General features: G+C 39.1%; 1 protein-coding gene across 2 annotated transcripts in view; it reads left to right on the forward strand.

Moving 5' to 3' along the window:
* The window catches only part of SUSD1 (sushi domain containing 1), a 124065-nt gene that overhangs the window by 58847 nt on the left and 41032 nt on the right, over positions 1–24186 (forward strand). For both annotated transcript variants that reach the window (XM_061201030.1, XM_061201031.1), the window contains 2 exons: positions 574–683; positions 3796–3988. In XM_061201030.1, the coding sequence (XP_061057013.1) occupies positions 574–683; positions 3796–3988 (303 nt within the window). The remainder of the gene's footprint in view (positions 1–573; positions 684–3795; positions 3989–24186) is intronic.

Consider the following 24186-nt stretch of genomic DNA (forward strand, 5'->3'; position numbering starts at 1 on the left):
CAAATATATCAGCTCTCTGATTATTTCATTGCCTCATCTGAGTAGCTCTTGAAATACTGTCTGCTGTGAGAATAAACATCTTGCCTGGTCATCTACTTTCTGGTCATCTTCTAGGTTGGAAACACCTGCTCTGAGAGTTCTAATCCCTGACCTTTGACTTTTATTCAGCTTTTTCCTTATTCTCAGACTTTCTGGCTATTGATATACTTACCTTCATGACATTTTACTTATGGGCCATCCAAGTGATAGAATTAACTCTCTAAAAATCTCACAGCCTTGTTAGTTTACAACAGTTTTAAAATATGCATTATTTCATTTGATTCAACAGCCTATGATATAAGAAAAGCAAACCTGATTACTTGATTCCACAAATAAGGAAACTGAGGTTCAGAGGGGTTAGGTGACTTAGCTAAGGTCATGCAATTAAGAAGTTGTAGAGCTAGGACTTGAAGCCAGATTTGATGCTTCTGCTGTTAAACACTCTGTTGGCTCTCAGAATTTCAGCTGTCCTTGGCCATGGTATGTTTTGCTAAGAAGATGCAACCTTTCCCTGTGTTCTCTCTTATCTTTTAGGTGATGATCTCTTAGAAGATGACAGGATTTTCAATATTTCAATACATAATGAAGCTTGTTTGAAATTGAACAGGCATTCTAGGAAAGTTGGATCAGAACGAATGTACCAAGTAAGAAGATCTCTTATGCTATTCGTTAATGAATTGTGTCACTTAAAAATTTGGGTGCTCTCCAAGTGGGGATCCAGAGTATTTAAAAACACTAATGGAATGAACTTCTAGATTGTTTGATTTTTGTTTCTAGAGATGAATGTGAGATGGCTGCAAGTGAGGGACTAAATTGAAGGAAGACACTATTGGGTGATTTGCTATCATTTTCTCTGTCTGGTATTTCACATGTATTATATTTTATTTTGGTTCATTTATAGTTGCAGCTTATTTTGTCATCAAATTCACACATGGATGTGGGTTTTTAAGAAACTTATTGCAGGGCTCTTGGTCCTCACTTAACTTGAATTTGTAAACATCACAAATCTCAAGTAAAATTATAAGTATATTCAGGCAGGAACTGAAATTTATTATTTTTGTATCATTTTTAGTGCCTAGCAAATCATCTGGCAGAGAGTAGACTAAGTAAGTATTAAATTAGAATTAATTCATTAACCATTTACCAAAAGAATATCATGTATTAGGACCTGGAAGTTCTATTTGAACTAATATAAACATACAAGTAAACAGACAACTACAATATGGTGTAATGAGAGCTTTGATAAAAAGTAAATAAATGGAATAGGAGACTGTATGTATGTGTATATATGTCCAGGTACAATTTTTAAAAAAATATATTTATTTGGCTGCGCTGAGTCTTAGTTGCAGCATGCAGGATCTAGTTCCCTGACCAGGGATCAAACCTGGGCCCCCTGCATTGGGAGCGCGGAGTCTTAACCACTGGCCCACCAGGGAAGTCCCCATGTCCAGGTACAATTTTTTTAACAAGAAGCAAAAACATTGCAGAGTCATAAACAGTAAGTAGGAATTAACCAGATAAAAGATGTTGGATGAGGTGAAGAAGGGCAGTGTGGGCAAGTCGAATAGCTTATTGGATAATTGAGAATGTGGCTTTCTTGGGGAACAGAGAAAGCAAGGGGGAGTAGGAGGAGATGAGGCAAAAATCTGGATAGTGATCATCCCTGTATCCTGTACTTTTAAGCTTGGATCTTATTTTTTATGTCTATATGGAGGCACTGAAGGATTTTAAGCAGGTGAGTGAAATATTCAAATTTTAATATTGGAAAGAACACTGGACCTAGAAATATATTCAGGTACCCAAATAACTTAATATAAAACAAAGACGATTTTTCGAATGGGTACAGAAATAAATGGTTCTGGGACAACTGGTTAACTACTTGGTTAAGAAGATAAATGATTCTCACTTCATGTCCTACACTAAAATGATTCAAGAGTTCAATGACTCAGCTCAGTCATCTCCCTGGTGGGAGGCCTTCATTGACCTCCTCCCCCAAATGCTGTCCCTGCTCTGAATTGTTTTTCCTACCCTTACTTTTCACATCCCCAACTCACTTGGTTAATGCTAATTTCTCTTTCAGTGCACAATTAAGATGAGGAAGCCTTCCCTGATCCCCAAAGAGGAGGGTCAGGTGTCCCTCCTGGGTACTCCTCCAGCTTCATGTATTATAACACTTATCCCTGGGTATTTTATTTGCCTAGATACTTAACTGTGAGTTCCTTGAGGTTAGGACCTGTATCTTATTTACTATTGTATAACCAACACTGTATACTCTGGCTGGCAAATAATAGGCAGTCTGTCTATTTATAGAATGAACTAATGATAGAGAAAAACTTTCTAATATGTTGTTAAGTAAAAGGACTATATTATAAAATTGTACAGACAGTGTGATCCAAAGTTTGTTAACTAGAAAGTAATTTTTTGTTTATAGACTGAACTACATGTAGTTTAGGATGAGACTGACTTTGTATAGAAATGCAGCCTCCATAGTTGTGAGGTTTTTCTCCAGCAGAGGGCAGCAGTCTGAATGCAGAAGTGGTGAAGTCAAACATCTGGATTGGCCCAGGGCTTTGAGTTTTCAAGAATGGGTGAAATTGAGAACAAAGTGGCAAGGGTGTTGAGGGTATCAGGCAAAGAGAATGGTGGAAGTGATAGACAATGGTATCCAAGATAGGTGGGAAGATGAGGATGGGGGTGTCAAAATATTGGTAGAAAATCTTGAGTGAGGAAATCTTGGGGGATTTCCTGAGAGAGACAGACTGAGTGGGAATGAGTGGTCCAGAAAACAAGGAATTGTGAGATCTTGGTGGAGCAGCTCAGAGGATGACAGTCGAGGACGTGGCGGTGGATGTGGGTAGCTGAAGCGGAGTGGAGGAACTTCACAGCACTGAACTCAAGCAACTCTGAGGCCAAGTTTCGATGGCTTACCTATAAGGACCTTTATGTTACCCAAGAGAATGCTAGGAATTGGGGGAGAGAGGAATCTCCCAAATGAGCCAGGGTCTTGGATGTCTGTGGAAGAATGACAGTGATGAGGAAGGGTAGAGGGTGGAATAGCCAATGACACAAGCATCAAAGGAAACACTAAAAATATGTACATCCAGCTAAAACACATTGATTGATCAAGGGCTGATCGTATTACTTCTGGGACCTTCACATGTTTTTTTTTTTTTTTTTTCTCTTATAAATCCCTGTATTATACATACATCTTGAGTTGGCAGTGGTTAGAGCATTATTAGGTTACCAGTGTGTGTGATGACTCTGTGGACCAAAAACTGTTTTCCAGAACTCTAATAGGAAGGCTCCAGTGAAGTACCATGACTCAGTTGCTTTGAATGCATAATTTGGGGTAGTCCTCATACAGTGTAAAAGGTCTGTTCCATGAGGCTTATTTATGGATTCCTTATGAATGAAAAGAAATGAAAAGAATTTTGCCCAGTAACTCCAGTACAGTCTCCTTCACCTGGGAAGGCTCAAGGGGTTACGTTAGAATAGCCTGACATTTTGTGCATCTGAGATGTAGTTATGCATTTTAAGCTTAGTCTTACAGCTGGTTGAGAGGGAGGTTGAATAGGGTACGTAGGGTAGCTTTGTAAAGTTCTTGTCCAGTTTAGCCTGCTATTGTATTAAAAATAATTCTGTGTGGGTGAGGACAAGTAGAAGGAACCTTCCTGCTTTCTTTCCATTTTGCTTATAGTCTAGACATCTGCAAGCCAAATGAATTTAATGCATCACTTTCTTTTAATCTCACGACAGTTTAAAGTTCTAGGTCAAAGGCGGTATCTGCATAATTTTTATCACGCAACATCATTTAACTTCACAACGAGGGAACAAACCGCAGTGGTGTGTTTAGATCTGTATCCAGCAACTGAGTACACAGTGAATGTCACCCTCCTGGGATCTCCCGAGCAGCACTCAGTGCAAATAACAATAACAACCGCACCAGCAGGTGGGTGTAGATGTCTTTCTGTTTGGTATCTCAAGACAACAAGTTAAATATGTGTATTGAACTGTACAACATGGGGCAGCATAAAGAATGATAGTCTCAGAGTCAAGAGACCTGTGTTCTAGTTCTAACAAACTACCAATGTTTTCTGGGGCACAGGGTCCCTGAATCTTACCACCTCTCCCCTTTCCCACTTGGGTTCTGGCTCGGAGACGGTACAGACCAGGAGTGGACTGCTTTACTCAGGAATTCCTAGAAGTGATGGATTGGGAATACTGTAAGGCTTCCTATCTCTCACCTCAAATTTAAGACAGCTGAACCCTAAGGGCAGTCATTATGGGCAACTAGAACTAACTTCCAGGAGATCAGAAACGTGAACTGCAGTGTGAGCTGCAGGCCTCCTGACGACGCCGTACGAGCACATTAACCCGACACAGAGAACGGTGGCCTAAAGCAGGTCAGGCTCCTTCTCCTGTTGCTTGCAAGGAAGCCAAATAGAGGCGGCTGTGTCAACTCCACAGCCCTCCCTAGTGGGGAGGGATGCAGAAGTCTCTACCATTTCTTTTGTTCTTTCATCAGTTGGGTTGCTTTTTTTAAAAAAATATTTATTTATTTATTTATTTGGTTGTGCTGGGTCTTAGTTGTGGCTCGCGGGCTCCTTAGTTGTGGCATGCGAACTCTTAGTTGCCGCATGCATGTGGGATCTAGCTCCCTGACCAGGGATGGAACCTGGGCCCCCTGCATTGGGAACGTGGCGTCTTAACCATTGTGCCACCAGGGAAGTCCCTCATCAGTTGGGTTTAACAGACAAATTTATGGGCAACCATTGAAAGAAAATAGTAGAATAAGATAGGTCTCGCTCCTACCTTCCTGAGGCCTTTATCCTGTTCACCAACTGATCTTTGTGGGTCAGTAGTGGGCACGTTGGTCTTTGTACTTGGAAGGCTCTGAAATGCAGTAGACACAAATGAGGGCCATGCAGTACCAGAGGCTGAAAATTCACTCTTTATTGTATTTTTCATCTCAGATTGTGCCTTTTATCAGCAGAGGTTGCACGATGAAGACCTCCTGACAGCATAAACCTAGCCGCCACATACATTTCTGGCTACAGAATAATGCTCACAATTTGAATATGCATTTCCTCCAATTATTAAATCCTCAGAGAAATTAAAGTCTAAAAATAACAGCCACCTCTCCTTGTAAATTAACGTGTAAAGGCACTCAAGTCCCAGGTTCTTTCCTCCCCAGTGCCTTCTCTGCTAAGCCTCCGTTAGAGTGGCCTCCCTGAGACAGAGAGTGTGTTCTAGCTGTTACATCCTATAAATCTTTTTTTCTGTAGTAGATGTTACTTCTTAGGTACCTCCAAAGTTGAATTAATCTTATTCCAAGTTTCATTGTCCCATTTCTCAGCATGAGTCCCAGAGATACAAAACTTAGAAAAGCGAAGTTATGTGATAGTTATACAACACTGTGAATGTACTAAATATCACTGAATTGTATACTTTAAAGTGGTTAATTTTATGTTGTGTGAATTTCATCTCAATTAAAAAAGAAAAGCCAATGGCTTAGATACGTTCTTCTTGCACCTGGGCCTCAGTTACCTTCTGAGTGATTCGTACGTGACGTAATGCAAGTAAAATGTTTAGAATGGTTCCTAGTACATAATAATGATGATGACAATACTAGCTTTGTTTATTGAGCACTGAAGATGTCCAGGCATTTTTCAAAGTGCTATCCTTCGGTCAACCCAAACCTACCCAACCTTTTGAGGAAGGCATTATTTTATTCCCGTTTTACAGATTAAAGATCATGAGGCACAGAGAAGGTAAGCAACTTGCCCAAGATCACACACTTAGTGAGATGTACAACTGGGATTTGAATACAGGCATTCTGGCTCCAGGGCCCTCATTTTTAATCAGTACATCTACTGCTTTTTACTAAATATTTAGTGCTTAAAAAGAAAAAAAGGAAAATTTTGTTCCTAGAACCTAGTGCGTAAGTCAGTCTAGACCCACCTTGCTTTTTTCAACCTTGGACCGTGATCAAAAACTTCAAATGCCATGGGTGTGTAAATGCATTCGTTTAATAAATGTTCATTTCTTATCTACTGTGTGTCAGGCAGGTTCTGATAGCTGACAATGTAGCAGCAATAAAACAGACTCAGCTGTCATGGGGTTGGAGTCAGGAGGTTGGAGAGGAGACAGATAAACAAGTAAGGAAATATATCAGATGTTAGGTGGGGCTAAGTGGTAAGATGAAGAATAAAGCTTGGCAAAGGGAGTGGCAATTGATGGTCAGGGAAGGCCTCTATTATAAAGAGACATGTAAGCACAGGTCTGAAGGAAGTGGGGGGGACACCAAATGACAGGCATGTCCTTGGGATGTTCTGGGAACATCAAGGGAGCCAGTGTGGCTGGAGAAAGTGGTGGGAGATGAGGTCTCTAGCTTGAGTATAACGAGGGGGCCATGGTGTCAAGTTCAGAAAGTGAGACTATCATTACCTCCTCCTTTGCAGTGTGGACACCAGATTTTCAGTAGTGCATATAATCTAGCATGTGATGTGACAGCCTCTATAGGTTACTCAGCTGTCTGAAGTCCACCCCCTGTGAATTTCAACTTAATTTGGGAAATCTCTTCTCTTGAGGCTATTGGATTCAGTCTGACACCAGGCTTCCCATCTGTTGTGGGGGAAAGAAATTTATGCTTTTTGAAAATTTTGGAACTTTGCCAATGGTGGTTCCAGGTCTTTCTTGGTGTCTATCCCAAGTATTTAGAACCTTTTATTTTCATGTCTCCTTTGAGCCCTTTTTCTACCTACCCTCCACCATTGCTGAAGATCTTGATCTGTGTAGTGAAAGAGCCTCCTTTCTTTGTGAGCAGGACATCCCATATTTATAGTAGGAAACTCTTCAAGTGAAATGCACTGTCTTAAACAGAAATGGACTCACAGACATGGAAAACAAACTTATGGTTGCTGGGGGGTGGATAACGGGAGGGCAGGGGGAGAGATAAATTAGGAGTTTGGGATTAACCTATACACACTACTGTATATAAGGTAGGTAAACAACAAGGACCTACTGTATAGCACAGGGAACTATACTCAATATCTTGTAATAACCTATAATGGGAAAGAATCTTAAAAAGAATAGATATATATGTAAAATTGTATACTTGAATAGTACACTTGAAACTAACACAACATTGTAAATTAATTATACCACAACAACAAAAAAGAAGGAGGGAACATGCCAAATGGGGAGAAAAGTACTGCAATAAACTCATATTTAACTAAAAAAAAAAAAAAAAAGAAGTGCATTGTCGCATGCCTGCCTCCTTCACACTCCCAGTTTCCTGCTGTTTTCTCGGAATTTCTCTATCCCCAGAAAGATCCTAAGTATTGTTTTAATTCTGAGCAACGTGGCTTCCTATTATTGAATGCTTTGCTTCTGAGTCCTGCTTCCTGGTTAGGAGGTTTCCCTTGTCTTCCCTGGAGTATTACCCTCAGCTAATCCTTGAGCTGCTGTTGAGTTTCTGGAACCTGTGTTTTCACTGGTCTAATGAGGTCTAGGAAGTCCCTTAGTTTTAGTGGTTTTTCATCCAAGCCCCACCTTTCCTTAGAACTGAATTTCTGAGACTTGAACTGCCTGTGCTTCTTTGATGGGAACTGAAGCATTCTTTCCTGCCACCATTTCCTTTTCTGCATCGGGAGAGATAATCCTCCAGTGTTCCAGGTCCTTCTAAGTATTCCTACTGCTCTGGCAGGCCAGCTGAGTAGTAAGCTTTCAACCTTCCATGCCAGCTGTTTCTGTTCCTTCTTCCTCCCCAGGCCTGGCTAATACATTTGCTCGGTCTTAGTACTTTCCTTCTCTATATTTGCTTTTTGTTTTCATACTTACATTTTTGTTCTCCTAACATATTACTTTCGATTCTGCCTGTGAGGTCTCTATAGAGCAAGAATGGTGCCACGTTCACCCAGTGTTCAGGTAAATTCTGCCCACCTTCCCTTTTATTAGGAGGTATTTATTTTTATTCAGTTCAGCCTATAACCTCAGCCCTGATCAAGGGTCATGCTCCCTGGATCCTCCTTAACATTTCTCTGCTTTTCTGTTCCTTCTTTTCAAGTTCTAAATCCTTGCATTTCCCAGGCAGGCTTCCTTATAGCCTGGGCTATACCCTCTCTTTCATCTGTAAGAACAATGCCACCTTGGAATTCATTTAATGATACCTGAAGAATTCTACACTGATCCTTCTAGTATTTCTCTTTTTAAATATGTCCACATTTTCTGTAACTACATAGCACCACAACTCCAGTTATTAAAGAGTTCTCCATTAATGCCTACTCGGGGTTCCCTATTTAAAACTGTAAGAGGATCCTTTTTGATAGAATAATACCTGACTCTGGGTACCCTTTTAGGGGGGTCATTTTAGTTTGTTCTCCAAAATAGTCCCTTTATTCTTCTCTTTGATGATTTTCAGCCATTTCCCTGACCTAGTAAATATTTCTACTTTTCTAATCTCTTTAGAGCAGTTACGTTTAGATATAGCTCCTTTTCCTTGTCATAGTTTTCTAGCTGGGCTAATATGATTTCAAATTTTCTTCTCCTCCTTGGTGTGCTTTCCTTCATTTTATTCCATTCTCTCCTAATCTTGTCCCATTTGCAAGATCAAAACCTGTTTTGTAAACTGATTTCGTTCCTTTTTCAGAGGCTGGGCAAATCTCATCTTTAGAAACAGAGGGTTCTAGGCATACACCTTTTATGACTCCTTCCCAGCACTTGAGTTTGTAAAATCCCACTGGATTTTATCCTCTCCACCCAAGAAGAATCCCTGGTGTAGAATCCCCAGTCTGGGGGACTCTGTAAAACAATCCAGAGCAATTTGAGAGCCTGTGGTGTTGGGGTGACTCCTGAGCCTGTAGACCAACCATGGATTCAGTCTTTTCTCAGATCTCTTTCTTCTGAACAAGATAAAGAGGGACAGAATTTTGGGCAGCTAATCTCCTGTTGTCTGCTAATGTCAGGCTCCCGCAAAAGCTTTCTGAAATCTATCAAAATCTTCCACTAATGCTGTCTTTGTGCTTCTCAAACTTTAGCGAACAAAGAATCAACTGGAGAGCTTATTAAAGCACAGGTCCTTGGGCTCCATGCTAGAGGTTCAGATTCAGCAGGCCTGGAGTGGAGACCCCAGATTTTTATTTCTAGCAAGTCCCAGGCCTTGCTGATGCTGCCAGACCATATTTTGAGCAGCACTGCTCTAACCACATAGACCGTAGCTACTTCTGGGCAATTTAAAGCCCTCACTTGAAAGAAAAGACCCGATAAAGAGAAAGACCAAAAAAAAAAAAAAAAAAGTGATAACCAAAATAATTCAAAGTGCTCATGCCTAAGAAACCTGTGTGTTTTGCCTGATTTGTGAGGTTTTCCTGGTAATCGAATATCTACCTCATCTATTCTTGCAGTTTCAGCTATAGAGACCGAGAGCATCCATCTTCCCTGATGGTGCTTTGCTCCCCGGTGGCAGCTCCTCTCTTTATATAAACTCAGAGTCTCAGTCAGTGTATTCACATGTTGCAGGGGGGAGAGACTGGATCTTACCCCTCCTTCCTGCAGGCTGACAAATGAGAAGGGAAGTATCAGCTTTATTGCCTGAGCAAGTTCCCAGGAACTACCCCCAACACAGTTTCTAGTACTAAAAGTTATATTGGAGAATGAGGCTTAGAAATGGCCAAATGGGGTTTTCTACTGCCTCTCCCCCTGGAAGTATGGGCAGTTGGATCTGCACGGGGACCTTGCCTGGCTTACCCACCCAGTCTTAGGCTGAAGATCTTAGGAGAGGGAGTGGGCAAAGACCGGTTACTTACCTCTTGGAGACTGGAGATACACATGCCCCTTGTGCCTAAGCGCAGGCAGGTCCCAGAGAGCAAAAATCTGCATCTTTTTTGGGCAGTGACCTGTAATGTATGAACTCCGTCCACTAGGAAATGTGACCCAAGGAATAGTAGTCTCCTTCTTACCTGTCAGATTACATATTTACTGTTCATTCCTTGAGGATTAGTGAGTAGGGAGTGGAGAGAGGCCAAAATTGTCCTTTCCTTTATAAAAGTGGGAAGACAGGTAAATAGCAGCCTTGAACACACATGACCTCTGTAATGTTAGAGGGTTGATCAGGAAAGATCCATTCTAGTTCTAGGAGTCTATGTTAGGAAAACAATTTTAAGTTCCTTCAAATTCATTTATTTCAACATCCAAATTTCTTGACTGATTTATTTACCATCATTATTTCATTTATCTATTCAATTTTGTGTTCTTATTGATATATACAACTTATTCATATAGTAAGAGTTTAATATTTGTGTCAAATATTTCTCCTGTTTTATCATTTCTTTTAATTCTCTTTATGGTGTTTTTGACATGTAACGTTTTTAGATTTCTAAGCAGTCCAATCTATTGATCTTTTCCTTTGTGATATTACATTAATATTAAATATAGAATTTTTTTAAACAAAATTTTAAATTTATATCCCGTCTTTTTTCTAGGAAGGACTTTAAGTGACCTGCATAGGTGTATAAAATAAAAGAAAATAGGTTAAATAGGTAACCTAAAGAAGAATGAAAACAAAGTCAGGGACATAAAAAAAGATGTCGGATAAAGCTAAGAATAGTTCATATCCTTATAACCTATTTACTTGTTCATTAGTGGCTCACACGTTTAGGTTTAAGTTTTCAACCCATCCAGTCAGAAAGGGAGCCATTATATTATCCATAAGGTTACAACAAAGCAGTGTTTTTTGGGAGAAGTACAATTATTTTCAACACCACGATCAGATAGGAATTTCTGATTCTGGGGGGTTTCATAAATAGTTCCATGTATGAGCAGCATTTTATGAGGATTTTATGATGCTGTTTCTTACATCATCCCTCAACATGGCTCATTATATTTGAGGAAAGCACAATTCATTGTGGGGTGGACAAGGAAAGATTCCTTAGAAATGCCTGTGCTCTGCTGACCTGGCTTGATTCAGGGGTAGGATTAGGTTATTTTAGATTATTTGGAGGAATGACTGGAGTCCATGTTTTTCAGGCAATGTTTCCTAAATATTGTTTCTCTCAACTCAGATTTGATAAATGATGGGGCCATTGTGCTTCAGACAGTCCTCTTTCATCCGTACCAAGGGAGCAGTTGGTCTGTGTTGCCAGTTGAATAACAAGAATCTGTGCCTGAAAAGAAGGCTGACCACCTTGGTTAGTAGGTGGAGCCGAGCCTAGGGAGCTGAGCTAAGGGAATTGTATGAATCTGCTTCTCCATGGTTGAATCCCAGTTCCTCTCCATATAATGTGACCACATACTTTTAGCTTGAAAATCTCATGGTAGTTGTAACTAGATACCAAATTTGTCTTAAGAAAAATTTCAACAAAATAACAGTCAAACTCCCAACTTTAAACTATGTTATATCCTTCTAAGACAAATTGAAATGTACATCAAGGACAACTAAAGGATAATAAAATGATACCACTATTTATAGAGCTATAGAGGGGTTATAAAAATAGTAACTTTGCTTTCAAAATAGTTGACTTGTAGCCATTCTTTCCAACGATATTTACCGTGCAAAACCAACTGTCTATTTAGGTTGCTCCTAATTAGAGGTTTTAAAACCATATCATTTATGATCAAGAGAATACTGGTTTTTCTGTTCTCTTTAGCAGAGGACTGCATGCATTTAGTTACTTCTAAAATAGTGTTGGTAAATTAAAAAAAAATCCAAAGAAGGGACAGACCACTTTTTTCCTCTATTCCCTGGTAGAACGCCTAACTGATGAGGTGGCTTATGATGGCAGGTTTTCTAACAGCATGCATAATTTGAGATCTACAGGGACTTTATAAAACTTTCCCCATAACTGATTCCTGTTCACAGAATCGAAGTTCAAACAAAAGATAATAAAGACTAAATATTTTAACATTGTTTCTGATATTTTCCCACAAAATGATAAATATTGTAACAGTATTCTGTAGTGGAAAAGTTATGTCTGAAGGCAGCCTGCGTCTCTTATAAACCATCAGCCTGAGAAACTCATATTTGCAGTTGGCCAAGCCAGAAATTGGCATATATTTTGTATGGAATATCCAATCATCTGTAACATGCCAAAACTGGGAAGAGTAAATGGTTGTTCTTTATAAGATAAGATAATGACATTGTAAGATCCAGCTAGGTAGAACCATACCCACGGGGTATATAAAGATGAATAAATTATTTGGAATTGGAGCCCATCACTAAATGGGTTTTAAATGGCTCTAGAAGCAATGGGTTCATCTCATTCTTTTCAGGGCCACGATATTCTAATCATGGTACAGACAAAGAGGCTCCAAGACTATCTTCTCGGCTGAAATCAAAGACCGCTTGCTTCTTAGTCTACTCTATCCAGTAATACAATGCGAAGGAAAGCTAACTACAAGATGTTCTTTTTCGTTTCATTTCCTTGTGACTTTTTAATTTGATATAATTTCTTTTTTTAAAAAATTTTTATTGGGGTATAGTTGTTTTACAATGTTGTGTTAGTTTCTACTGTACAGCAAAGTGCAGTTCCCAGCAAACAGCAGGTTCTTATTAGTTATCTATTTTATACATATTAGTGTATATATGTCAATCCCACTCTCCCAATTCATCCCACCACCACCACAACCCCCACCCCGCTTTCCCCCCTTGGGTCCATACGTTTGTTCTCTACATCTGTGTCTCTATTTCTGCCTTGCAAACCAGTACATCTGTACCATTTTTCTAGATTCCACATATACGTGTTAATATACGATATTGGTTTTTCTCTTTCTGACTTACTTCACTCTGTGTGACAGTCTCTAGGTCCATCCATGTCTCTACAAATGACCCAGTTTCGTTCCTTTTTATGGCTGAGTAATATTCCATTGTATATATGTACCACATCTTCTTTATCCATTCGTCTGTCAATGGACATTTAGGTTGCTTCCATGACCTAGCTATTGTAAATAGTGCTGCAGTGAACATTGGGGTGCATGTGTCTTTTTGAATTATGGTTTTCTCAGGGTATATGCCCAGTAGTGGGATTGCTGGGTCATATGGTAATTCTATTTTTAGTTTTTTAAGGAACCTCCATACTGTTCTCCATAGTGGCTGTATCAATTTACGTTCCCACCAACAGTGCAAGAGGGTTCCCTCTTCCCCGCACCCTCTCCAGAATTTATTGTTTGTAGATTTTCTGATGATGGCCATTCTAACCGGTGTGAGGTGATACCTCATTGTGGTTTTGATTTGCATTTCTCTAATAATTAGTGATGTTGAGCAGCTTTTCATGTGCCTCTTGGCCATCTGTATGTCTTCTTTGGAGAAATGTCTATTTAGGTCTTCTGCCCAGTTTTGGATTGGGTTGTTTGTTCTTTTGATATTGAACTGCATGAGCTGATAATATATTTTGGAGATTAATCCTTTGTCCCTTGTTCGTTTGCAAATATTTTCTCCCATTCTGAGGGTTGTCTTTTCGTCTTGTTTATTGTTTCCTTTGCTGTGCAAAAGCTTTGAAGTTTCATTAGGTCCCATTTGTTTATTTTTGTTTTTATTTCCATTACTCTAGGAGGTGGGTCAAAAAAGATCTTGCTGTGATTTATGTCAAAGAGTGTTCTTCCTCTGTTTTCCTCTAAGAGTTTTATAGTGTCCAGTCTTACATTTAGGTCTTTAACCCATTTTGAGTTTATTTTTGTGTATGGTGTTAGGGAGTGTTCTAATTTCATTCTTTTACATGTATCTGTCCAATTTTCCCAACACCACTTATTGAAGAGGCTGTCTTTTCTCCATTGTATATCCTTGCCTCCTTTGTCATAGATTAGGTGACCATAGGTGCATGGGTTTATCTCTGGGCTTTCTATCCTGTTCCATTGATCTATATTTCTGTTTCTGTGCCAGTACCATATTGTCTTGATTACTATAGCTTTGTAGTATAGTCTGAAGTCAGGGAGCCTGATTCCTCTAGCTCCGTTTCTTTTTCTCAAGATGGGCTATTCGGGGTCTTTTGTGTCTCCATACAAATTGTGAAATTTTTTGTTCTGGTTCTGTGAAAAATGCCATTGGTAGCTTGATAGAGATTGCATTGAATCTGTAGACTGCTTTGGGTAGTATAGTCATTTTCACAGTGTTGATTCTTCCAATCCAAGAACATGGTATATCTCTCCATCTGTTTGTATCGTCTTTAATTTCTTTCATCAGTGTCTTATAGTTTTCTGCATACAGGTCTTTTGTCTCCTTAGGTAGGTTTATTCCTAGGTATTTTATTCTTTTTGTTGCAATGGTAAATGGGATTGTTTCCTTAATTTCTCTTTCAGATTTTTCATCATTAGTATATAGGAATGCAAGAGATTTCTGTGCATTAATTTTGTATCCTGCTACTTTACCAAATTCATTGATTAGCTCTAGTAGTTTTCTGGTAACATGTTTAGGATTCTCTATGTATAGTATCATGTCATCTGCAAACAGTGACAGTTTTACTTCATCTTTTCCAATTTGGATTCCTTTTATTTCTTTTTCTTCTCTGATTGCTGTGGCTAAAACTTTCAAAACTATGTTGAATAATAGCGGTGAGAGTGGGCAAGCTTGTCTTCTTCCTGATCTTAGAGGAAGTGTTTCAGTTTTTCATCATTGAGAATGATGTTAGCTGTGGGATGGTCATATATGGCCTTTATTATGTTGAGGTAGGTTCCCTTATGTCCACTTTCTGGAGACTTTTTATCATAAATGGGTGTTGAATTTTGTCAAAAGCTTTTTCTGCATCTATTGAGATTATTATATAGTTTTTATCCTTCAGTTTGTTAATGTGATTTATCACATTGATTGATTTGCATATATTGGAGAATCCTTGCATTCCTGGGATAAACCCCAATTGATCATGGTGTATGATCCTTTTAATGTGCTGTTGGATTCTGTTTGCTAGTATTTTGTTGAGGATTTTTGCATCTATGTTCATCAGCGATATTGGTCTGTAGTTTTCTTTTTTGTGACATCTTTGTTTGGTTTTGGTATCAGGGTGATGGTGGCCTCGTAGAATGTGTTTGGGAGTGTTCCTCCGTCTGCTATATTTCGGAAGAGTTTGAGAAATATAGGTGTTAGCTCTTCTCTAAATGTTTGATAGAATTCACCTGTGAAGCCATCTGGTCCTGGACTTTTGTTTGTTGGAAGATTTTTAATCACAGTTTCAATTTCAGTGCTTGTGATTGGTCTGTTCATATTGTCTATTTCTTCCTGGTTCCGTCTTGGAAGGTTGTACTTTTCTAAGAATTTGTCAGTTTCTTCCAGATTGTCCATTTTATTGGCATAGGGTTGATTGTAGTAGTCTCTCATGATCCTTTGTATTTCTGTAGTGTCAGTTGTTACTTCTTTTTCATTTCTAATTCTGTTGATTTGAGTCTTCTCCCTTTTTTTCTTGATGAGTCTGGCTAATGGTTTGTCAATTTTGTTTATCTTCTCAAAGAACTTGCTTTTAGTTTTATTGATCTTTGGTATTGTTTCATTCATTTCTTTTTCATTTATTTCTGATCTGATCTTTATAATTTCTTTCCTTCTGCTAACTTGGGGTTTTTTTTGTTGTTGTTTTTCTTCTTTCTATAATTGCTTTAGGTGTAAGTTTAGGTTGTTTATTTGAGATTTCTCTTGTTTCTTGAGGTAGGATTGTGGGTCGCCGTGTTTTCATTGTCATTTGTTTCTAGGTATTTTTTTATTTCCTCTTCGATTTCTTCAGTGATCTCTTGATTATTGAGTAGCGTATTGTTTAGCCTCCATGTGTTTGTATTTTTTACAGTTTTTTTCATGTAATTGATATCTAGTCTCATAGCATTGTGGGTGGAAAAGATACTGATACGATTTCAATTTTCTTAAATTTACCAAAGCTTGATTTGTGACCCAAGATATGATCTATCCTGGAGAATGTTCCATGAGCACTTGAGAAGAAAGTGTATTCTGTTGTTTTTAGATGGAATGTCCAAAAATATCAATTAAGTCTATCTGGTCTACTGTGTCTTTTAAAGCTTGTGTTTCCTTATTTATTTTCATTTTGGGTGCTCTGTCCATTGGTGAAAGTGGGGTGTTATAAAGTCCCCTACTATTATTTTGTTACTGTTGATTTCCCCTTTTATGGCTGTTAGCATTTGCCTTATGTATTGAGGTGCTCCTGTGTTGGGTGCATAAATATTTACCATTGTTATATTGTCTTCTTGGATTGATCCCTTGATCATTATGTAGTGTCCTTCTTTGTCTCTTGTAATAGTCTTTATTTTAAAGTCCATTGTGTCTGATATGAGTATTGCTACTCCAGCTTTCTTCTGATTTCCATTTGCATGGAATATCTTTTTCCATCCCCTCACTTTCAGTTTGTGTGTGTCCCTAGGTCTGAAGTGGGTCTCTTGTAGACAACGTATATACAGGTCTTGTTTTAGTATCCATTTAGCCAGTCTGTGTCTTTTGGTTGCAGCATTTAATCTATTTACATTTAAGGTAATTATTGATATGTATGTTCCTACCAACATTTTCTTAATTGTTTTGGGTTTGTTATTGTAGGTCTTTTCTTTCTCTTGTGTTTCCTACCTAGAGAAGTTCCTTTAACATTTGTTGTAAATGGTTTGGTGGTGCTGAATTCTCTTAACTTTTGCTTGTCTGTAAAGGTTTTAATTTCTCCGTCAAATCTGAATAAGATCCTTGCTGGGTAGAGTAATCTTGGTTGTAGGTTTTTCCCTTTCATCACTTTAAATATGTCCTGCCGCTCCCTTCTGGCTTATAGAGTTTCTGCTGAAAGACCAGCTGTTAACATTATGGGGTTTCCCTTGTATATAATTTGTTGCTTTTCCCTTGCTGCTTTTAATATTTTTTCTTTGTATTTAATTTTTGATAGTTTGATAAATTTGTGTCTTGGTGTGCTTCTCCTTGGATTTATCCTGTATGGGACTTTCTGCGCTTCCTGGACTTGATTGACTATTTCCTTTCCCATGTTAGGGAAGTTTTCAACTACAGTCTCTTCAAATATTTTCTCAGACCGTTTCTTTTTCTCTTTTTCTTCTTGGACCCCTATAATTTGAATGTTGGTCCGTTTAATATTGTCCCAGAGGTCTCTGAGACTGTCCTCAATTCTTTTCATTCTTTTTTCTTTATTCTGCTCTGCAGCAGTTTTTTCCCACTATTTTATCTTCCAGGTCACTTATCCATTCTTCTGCCTCAGTTATTCTGCTATTCATTCCTTCTAGAGTATTTTAAATTTCATTTATTGTGTTGTTCATCATTGTTTGTTTGCTCTTTAGTTCTTCTAGGTCCTGTTTAAACGTTTCTTGTATTTTCTCCATTCTGTTTCCAAGATTTTGGATCATCTTTACTATCATTATTCTAAATTCTTTTTCAAGTAGACTGCCTATTTCCTCTTCATTTGTTTGGTCTGGTTGGTTTTTACCTTGCTCCTTCATCGGCTGCATATTTCTCTGTTTTCTCATTTTGTTTAACTTACTGTGTTTGGGTTCTCCTTTTTGCAGGCTGCAGGTTCGTAGATCCCATTATTTTTGTTGTCTGCCCCCAGTGGGTGAGGTTGGTTCAGTGGCTTGTGCAGGCTTCCTGGTGGAGGGGGCTGGTGCCTGTGTTCTGTTGGGTGGGGCTGGATCTTGTCCTTCTGGTGGGCAGGCCTGCGTCCGGTGGTGTGTTTTGGAGTATCTGTGAACTCAGTATGACTTTAGGCAGCCTCTCTGCTAATGTGTGGGGTTGTGTTCCTGTCTTGCTAGTTGTTTGGCATGGGGTATCCAGCACTGGAGCTTGCTGGCCTTTGGATGGGGCTGGGTCTTAGTGCTGAGATGAAGATCTCTGCGAGAGCTCTTGCTGATTGATAGTACATGGGGTGGGGAGGTTTCTTGTGGTCCAATATCCTGGACTCAGCCCTCCCACCTCGGAGGCTCAGGCCCGACACCTGGCCGGAGCACCAAGACCCTGCCAGCCCCATGGCTCAGAAGAAAAGGAAGAAAAAAACAAACAAACAGACAGAACTCTAGGACAAAAGGTAAAAGCAAAGCTATACAGACAAAATGACACAAAGAAGCATACACATACACACTCAGAAAAAGAGAAAAAGGATTTAAAAACTATACATATATATAAAAAGGAAGAGAGCAACCAAACCAATAAACAAATCCACCAATAAGTACTAAATACTAAACTAAGATAAACATAAAACCAGAAACAAATTAGATGCAGAAAGCAAACCCCAAGTCTACAGTTGCTCCCAAAGTCCACCACCTCAATTTTGGGAACATTTATCGTCTATTCAGGTATTTTTCAGATGCAGGGTTTATCAAGTTGATTGTGGGGATTTAATCTGCTGCTCCTGAGGGTGCACGGAGAAATTTCCCTTTCTCTTCTTTGTTCGCACAGCTCCTGGGGTTCAGCTTTGGTTTTGGCCCCACATCTGCATGTAGGCTGCCCTCAGGAGTCTGTTACCCACCCAGACATGAGGGGGTTAAAGCAGCAGCTGATTAGGGCTCTCTTGCTCACTCAGGCCAGGGGGAGGGAGGGGTATGGTAGTCATAATTGGAATGCGGGGCGAGCCTGAGATGGCAGAGGCCAGCGTGATGTTGCAACAGCCTGAGGCGTGCCATGTGTTCTCCCGGGGAAATTGTCCCTGGGTCACGGGACCCTGGCAGTGGCGTGCTGCACAGGATCCTGGGGGGGTGGGGTGGGTAGTGACCTGCACTTGCACTCAGGATTCTTGGTGGCAGCAGCAGCAACCTTAGCAGTTCATGCCCATCTCTGGGGTCCAAGCTGATGTCTGTGGCTCATGCCTGTCTCTGGAGCTCATTTAGACAGTGCTCTGCCTTCTGTGGGCACTCTGGGAAGGAATCCCTTCTCTTCGCGCACCCCAAAACAATGGTCTCTTGCCACTCTGGCAGGTCTAGACTTTTTCCCGGACTCCCTCCCGGCTAGCTGTGGCTCACTAGCTCCCTTCAGGCTGTGTTCATGCAGCCAACCCCAGTCCTCTCCCTGGGGTCTGACCTCCGAAGCCGGAGCCTCAGCTCCCAGCCCCCACCCGCCCTGGCGGGTGAGCAGACAAGCCTCTCAGGTTGGTGAGTGCTGGACGACACCGATCCTCTGTGTGGGAATCTCTTCACTTTGCCCTCTGCACCCCTGTTGCTGCACTCTCCTTCGTGGCTCCAAAGCTTCCCTCCCCCCCCCACCCCCTCCCCACCAGTGAAGGGGCTCCCTAGTGTGTGGAAACGTTTCCTCCTTCACAGCTCCTTCCCAGAAGTAGGGGTCCCATCCCTATTCTTTTGTCTGTGTTTTTTCTTTTGCCCTACCCAGGTACGTGGGGATTTTCTTGCCGTTTGGGAAGTCTGAGGTCTTCTGCCAGCATTCAGTAGGTGTTCTGAAGGAGTTGTTCCACATGTAGATGTATTTTTGATGTATTTATGGGGAGGAAGGTGATCTCCACTTCTTACTCCTCTGCCATTTTGAACGTCTTCTCCTGGTTTGTAAGTTTTTAAATGGCATACTGTAACTTCCATGTATTGCCTATGTAACATTCAAACTAGTCTATTCTATTTTCCTTTTTCTTTATTCCTTCTCCTCTCAATTTTTCAGTTGCCTTATTTCTACTTTATCAGAACATATACTGTTTATATTTTATCCTTCCATCTTGCCCCACCTTTATTTTAGTCTTAGATTTACAGTTTAATATATCAGATGCTCACCATCAGTCTTTTTACTGAAGTTTCTTCAGTTACCTCTTGGATGAAGCTCATTTTCTAGTAGATTCCTCAAGAGTACAGTATTCCCTGAGTTCTTAGATGTTTAAAACTGTTTCTGTATGGTCTTGATACTTGAAAGATAACATAGCTGGATATAGAAATCTTGATTTACACTTTCTTTGTTTGAATTTCCTTAAAATAACTTCTTTTGTTGCTTTTTTTATGTAGCTTTTGAGAAGTCTGGTGCAGCCTAATTCTTTTGCCTTTGGATCTTAATTGTTTATTTCTTTGAGTGGAGATGCTGAGGAGTTTTTCTTTATCTTTGAAGTCTAATAGTTTTACTTAGCTAAATCTTAGGGCTGATTGTTCTGGGTGAGTTTTCTCAGGTATCTGGTGGGTCCTTCCAGTATTTATATTCAGGTCTTTTTATTTTTGTAAGGCTATCTTGGATTATAGTTTTAAATATTCTGTTTCCATGTTTTTCTTCTTTAGAGACTTTAATTATACATATGTTGGATCTTTGCCTATATTCCATGTCAACCACTTTATTTTTGATCCTTTTTACTTCCTTTTTAATCTCATTTTTATTCTTTTTGGTGGTTTTCTTGTATTTGTTCAATACATTTATATTCTAATCTATCCTTCTTTGGGAACCATGAAATTTAGTCTTTATTTCTGATGTGATTTTGTCTTTTCCTTTGCTTTTTTCCTGAATTCAGTCACTTGTGTTTCATTTCCTTCCTGCTTTTTGTTCATTCTGTCCTTATTTTTGAATTTCTAATTCAAGGTGTTTTCTTTATATTCCAAAAGGCTTGTTTGAGGATATTTATTGTTTATTGTCTTACAGGTTTCCCCCCCCCTATTTTGTGTTTTTTTTAAAGTGGAGTTTTTCACAAGCAGAAATGTTTTGATTATAATTTTCTGTTTCTGTTTTTAAATGAACACTCCTTTGTTTATTAATTCCACAGACAGAATTGGTCATTTGGGAGTGTCAAGAAGATTTCTAGGTTAAGAGTGCCTTCTTCTGTCACTGAATGAAGGGCAGTTTCTTTTAAAGGATATTTTTGTTTTTGTTTTTTTGGTGAGAGTGGGAATGAATTCTGTATTCTTCTATTTTGGGTTCTCTTTTGACTTGTAGGATCTTGTCTTTCCCCTGCACTTGTTTTTCCTGTCACCACTTAGTTTCCAAAGAACACCTATTCCTTCCTTTTTATCCTCTTCTTTCCCAGAAGCAACGCCTTTCTCATACTACTACCTGCACTCTCCTTTGTGGCTCCAAAGCTTCCGTCTCCTCCTACCCCCCGTCCCCGGCAGTGAAGGGGCTCCCTAGTGTGTGGAAACTTTTCCTCCTTCACAGCTCCCTCCCAGAGGTCTCATAGAAGTCTCACAGACTTTTCATCCTTTGCTTGTAGTCAATACTCTGATATACCAGGTCTCTTTTTCAGTATTTTCATACTTAAGGTGGAATTTCTCTTTCTGGGAGTGACTCTAACTCACAATTGGGCCCTTTGTTCCCTCTTCTCTTTCACAGGGCTCTTCTAGAGCCCTCTCAGTCTCTAGAATGACTTGTGGGAGACTGAGAGAAAGCTTTGCTGGAATTTGGTATTTATTTTTCCATTAAAGGGTAATTTAAAGTTTTTAGTATTCTCTGTCTTCCAGTGGTGATGACGGCATTGGTTTTATGTTGTTTTATTTGCTTTTCCAGTTGATCTGAAGAATATTTTGGAGAATGTGTGGAGAGATTTGGATTTAAGGGGCCACCGTTATCCTTGAACTAGTTGGAAGTCTAATCTGTAATAAACTCTTAAGTGCTAACTTTCCCCCTCCATCTCTCTGCTCATGCCATTTCTTCTACCTGGAACCCTCTCCCCTCTTCTTTTCTTCAGTTTCTATATTCCCTTCTTTCATGATCCCCTCAACTGAAGGTAAGTTTTCTTCTTTCTAAATTCCCATACTCTCTTTCAGGAAGAAATATTGGTAGGAGTTTGGCACAGTTACTCTGGGGTCAGGTTATCTAAATTCAAATCTCAGTTCTGCTGTTTACCATCTCTGTGCCTTTGGGCAAGTTGTTTAACCTCTATGTGTCTAAGCTGCCTTAACTGTAAAAATGGGAATAACATCATGGATTTGTTGTGAGACTAAATGGGTTAATGCATATGGAGAACCAGCACAGTACCTGATACACAATAAGCATCTATCAAATGTTAACTGTTACTTAAGTTTACCTTATGACATTTATTATATACTCTCCTATTTTTGTTATATTGATATAGGGTGTAACTCCTAGATTAAATACATATTAAGGGCAGAAACCATGTCTTATTCAGAGTACCTGTATTCTATTTGGTTAGTATGATATCAGTTGCTTAGCTTTCCCCTTATTGCTGATTGTTTACATTTAAACAACCAGGAATGCTGTGCCCACCACTGTCCTGGACACTAGGAGTACAAAGATGAATGAGACATGGTCTCTCATGACACACACATGCATAATAATACATACATAATATTACAATGCATAAAATGTAGTTTGAGGTATTTGCAGGGGACTATGGGAGCCCTGAGGAAGTACAGTAATGACTGATTTTGCCCATAGTTGCTTGCCCACATTAATGAAACAGAAACAAAGTTTCAAAAAAATCTGATGAACTAAGAGCCAAATTTCCTCTTCTCTGAGGCATTCTTGCAGGTCTGGTTTCTCAACTTCAGGCTTCTAGCTTAGAAGCCCTGTGGGTGGGGAAAGGAGAGAGAGAAGGCAGAGTGACCACTGAAAATGGAGCAAAGGAGGCATATTTGAATGAGGGGCATGTACTTACTTTCCATAGCAAAGGATCAGAGAGTGGGGTAGGAAGGGACTCAGGATGAGCTGTCTTCTTACTGGGGATCCTTTTCTCCCCAGTGAGCTCAGCATGGGTTCAACCTGCCCGTGGTTCAAACTGTGAACCCTTGGATGGAGAGAAGGGGACCTAGAGTGAGAGTCCCTCTCTGACCAAGATGGAATTGAACTTAACCAGTGGGATGTTTCTGTGAGCAGAAGGAATTGCAGACCCACCATTATTGTAACATTACATGTTCATGTGTATATGCGTGTGTGTGTGTGTGTGTGTCCTTTAAAAAAAACCAGAATCATATATGTACCATTTTTCATCTTGCTTTTTTATTTTATTTAAAACATTTTTGGCTTTACAATATTCTGTGGACATACTTCTGTATCAGTTCCTATAATGCCATCTCCTTCTCTGAGGGAAGCATAGTATTCCACTGTGTGGAGTTTCACTAATTTATTAACTTGTCCACTATGGAAGGATATTTAGGGGTTTTTTTTCCCCTTCAAATTTTTGTTGTTATAGACAATGCTACTTTTAATATACTTACATATATTATGTTTTGCTCGTACTCAGAGGCACATTTTTTCACATTTTAATATCTATGAATTCTTACAAGTGTTATACAGTCAGGTGGCTGCCATGAACATAATTGTCATTACTCATGTATGTATCAAATTGGTCATAGCTACTTGCAGTGTTGCTACTTTTATTTAGTTATGGACATTAGTGACATATTAACATTTTGCTTACTAAAACTTTTTCAGAACTTTTCCAATGATTTGACATTGAAACAAAAAGTTATTGTGTATGTAGAAAACCATGGAAATAGATCAGCAATGTATAAAAGCAGGTGTCAGCATCAGAATGGCTTGCAAGAAAAAGAAAATAGAACATTTAAAAGAAATACTGCCTCACCAAGACTCAGGATAGAACACAGGTTGTGGAAATATACACTGATATCTCTTAATTGAAAAGTGATTGATAATTGTTACATACTGAATATGGAGAAATTTTAGGAGTGTCTCAATCAATTTTTTGAGTTTTCTTTTATTATATATTATAAAATTTTAATGTTTCTATAGGTCTGAAAAAAACTCTTTCAACCAGTATAAAATAATTCTGAGACAAGAAAATAATCATGACAGAATTTACTTGGCAGTATTTTTACTTTCTTAATAAAACAAAATAATAGTGCATCTTACAAGAATGGTATCTTAGGTTTGATGAAATGTGCTGTATCTTTGCATAATTGGCAGGATATTTCCGTAGAATTAAGTCTTAAGAGTGGAATTACCAAGATAAAGAGCCTCATAAATTCCTCTCCACAAAGACTGTATCAATTTACACACACACCTGTTTTCCAACATCTTCACCAATGCAGGATATTCCAGTTTTTTAATGTTTGAGGGCCTAATAAGTGAAAAGCATATTTTATTTTGGTTTAATTTGTACCTCTTTGCTTATTGATTGTCCTATTACAGTTTTCCTATGAATCACTTTTTCTATTTATTGCTCCTTTTCCTGTGTTGTTGGTGGTATTTTTCTTCATGGTAAGTGTTCTTTAGATATCAGGGCCATCAACTTTTTCAAATATGTTACAATTTTTTTTCACACTTTGTTGCTTGTCTTTCAAACTTAGGTTGTTGAATCG

Source organism: Eubalaena glacialis, chromosome 9 (genome assembly GCF_028564815.1).
Source record: "Eubalaena glacialis isolate mEubGla1 chromosome 9, mEubGla1.1.hap2.+ XY, whole genome shotgun sequence".
Taxonomy (NCBI): domain Eukaryota; kingdom Metazoa; phylum Chordata; class Mammalia; order Artiodactyla; family Balaenidae; genus Eubalaena; species Eubalaena glacialis.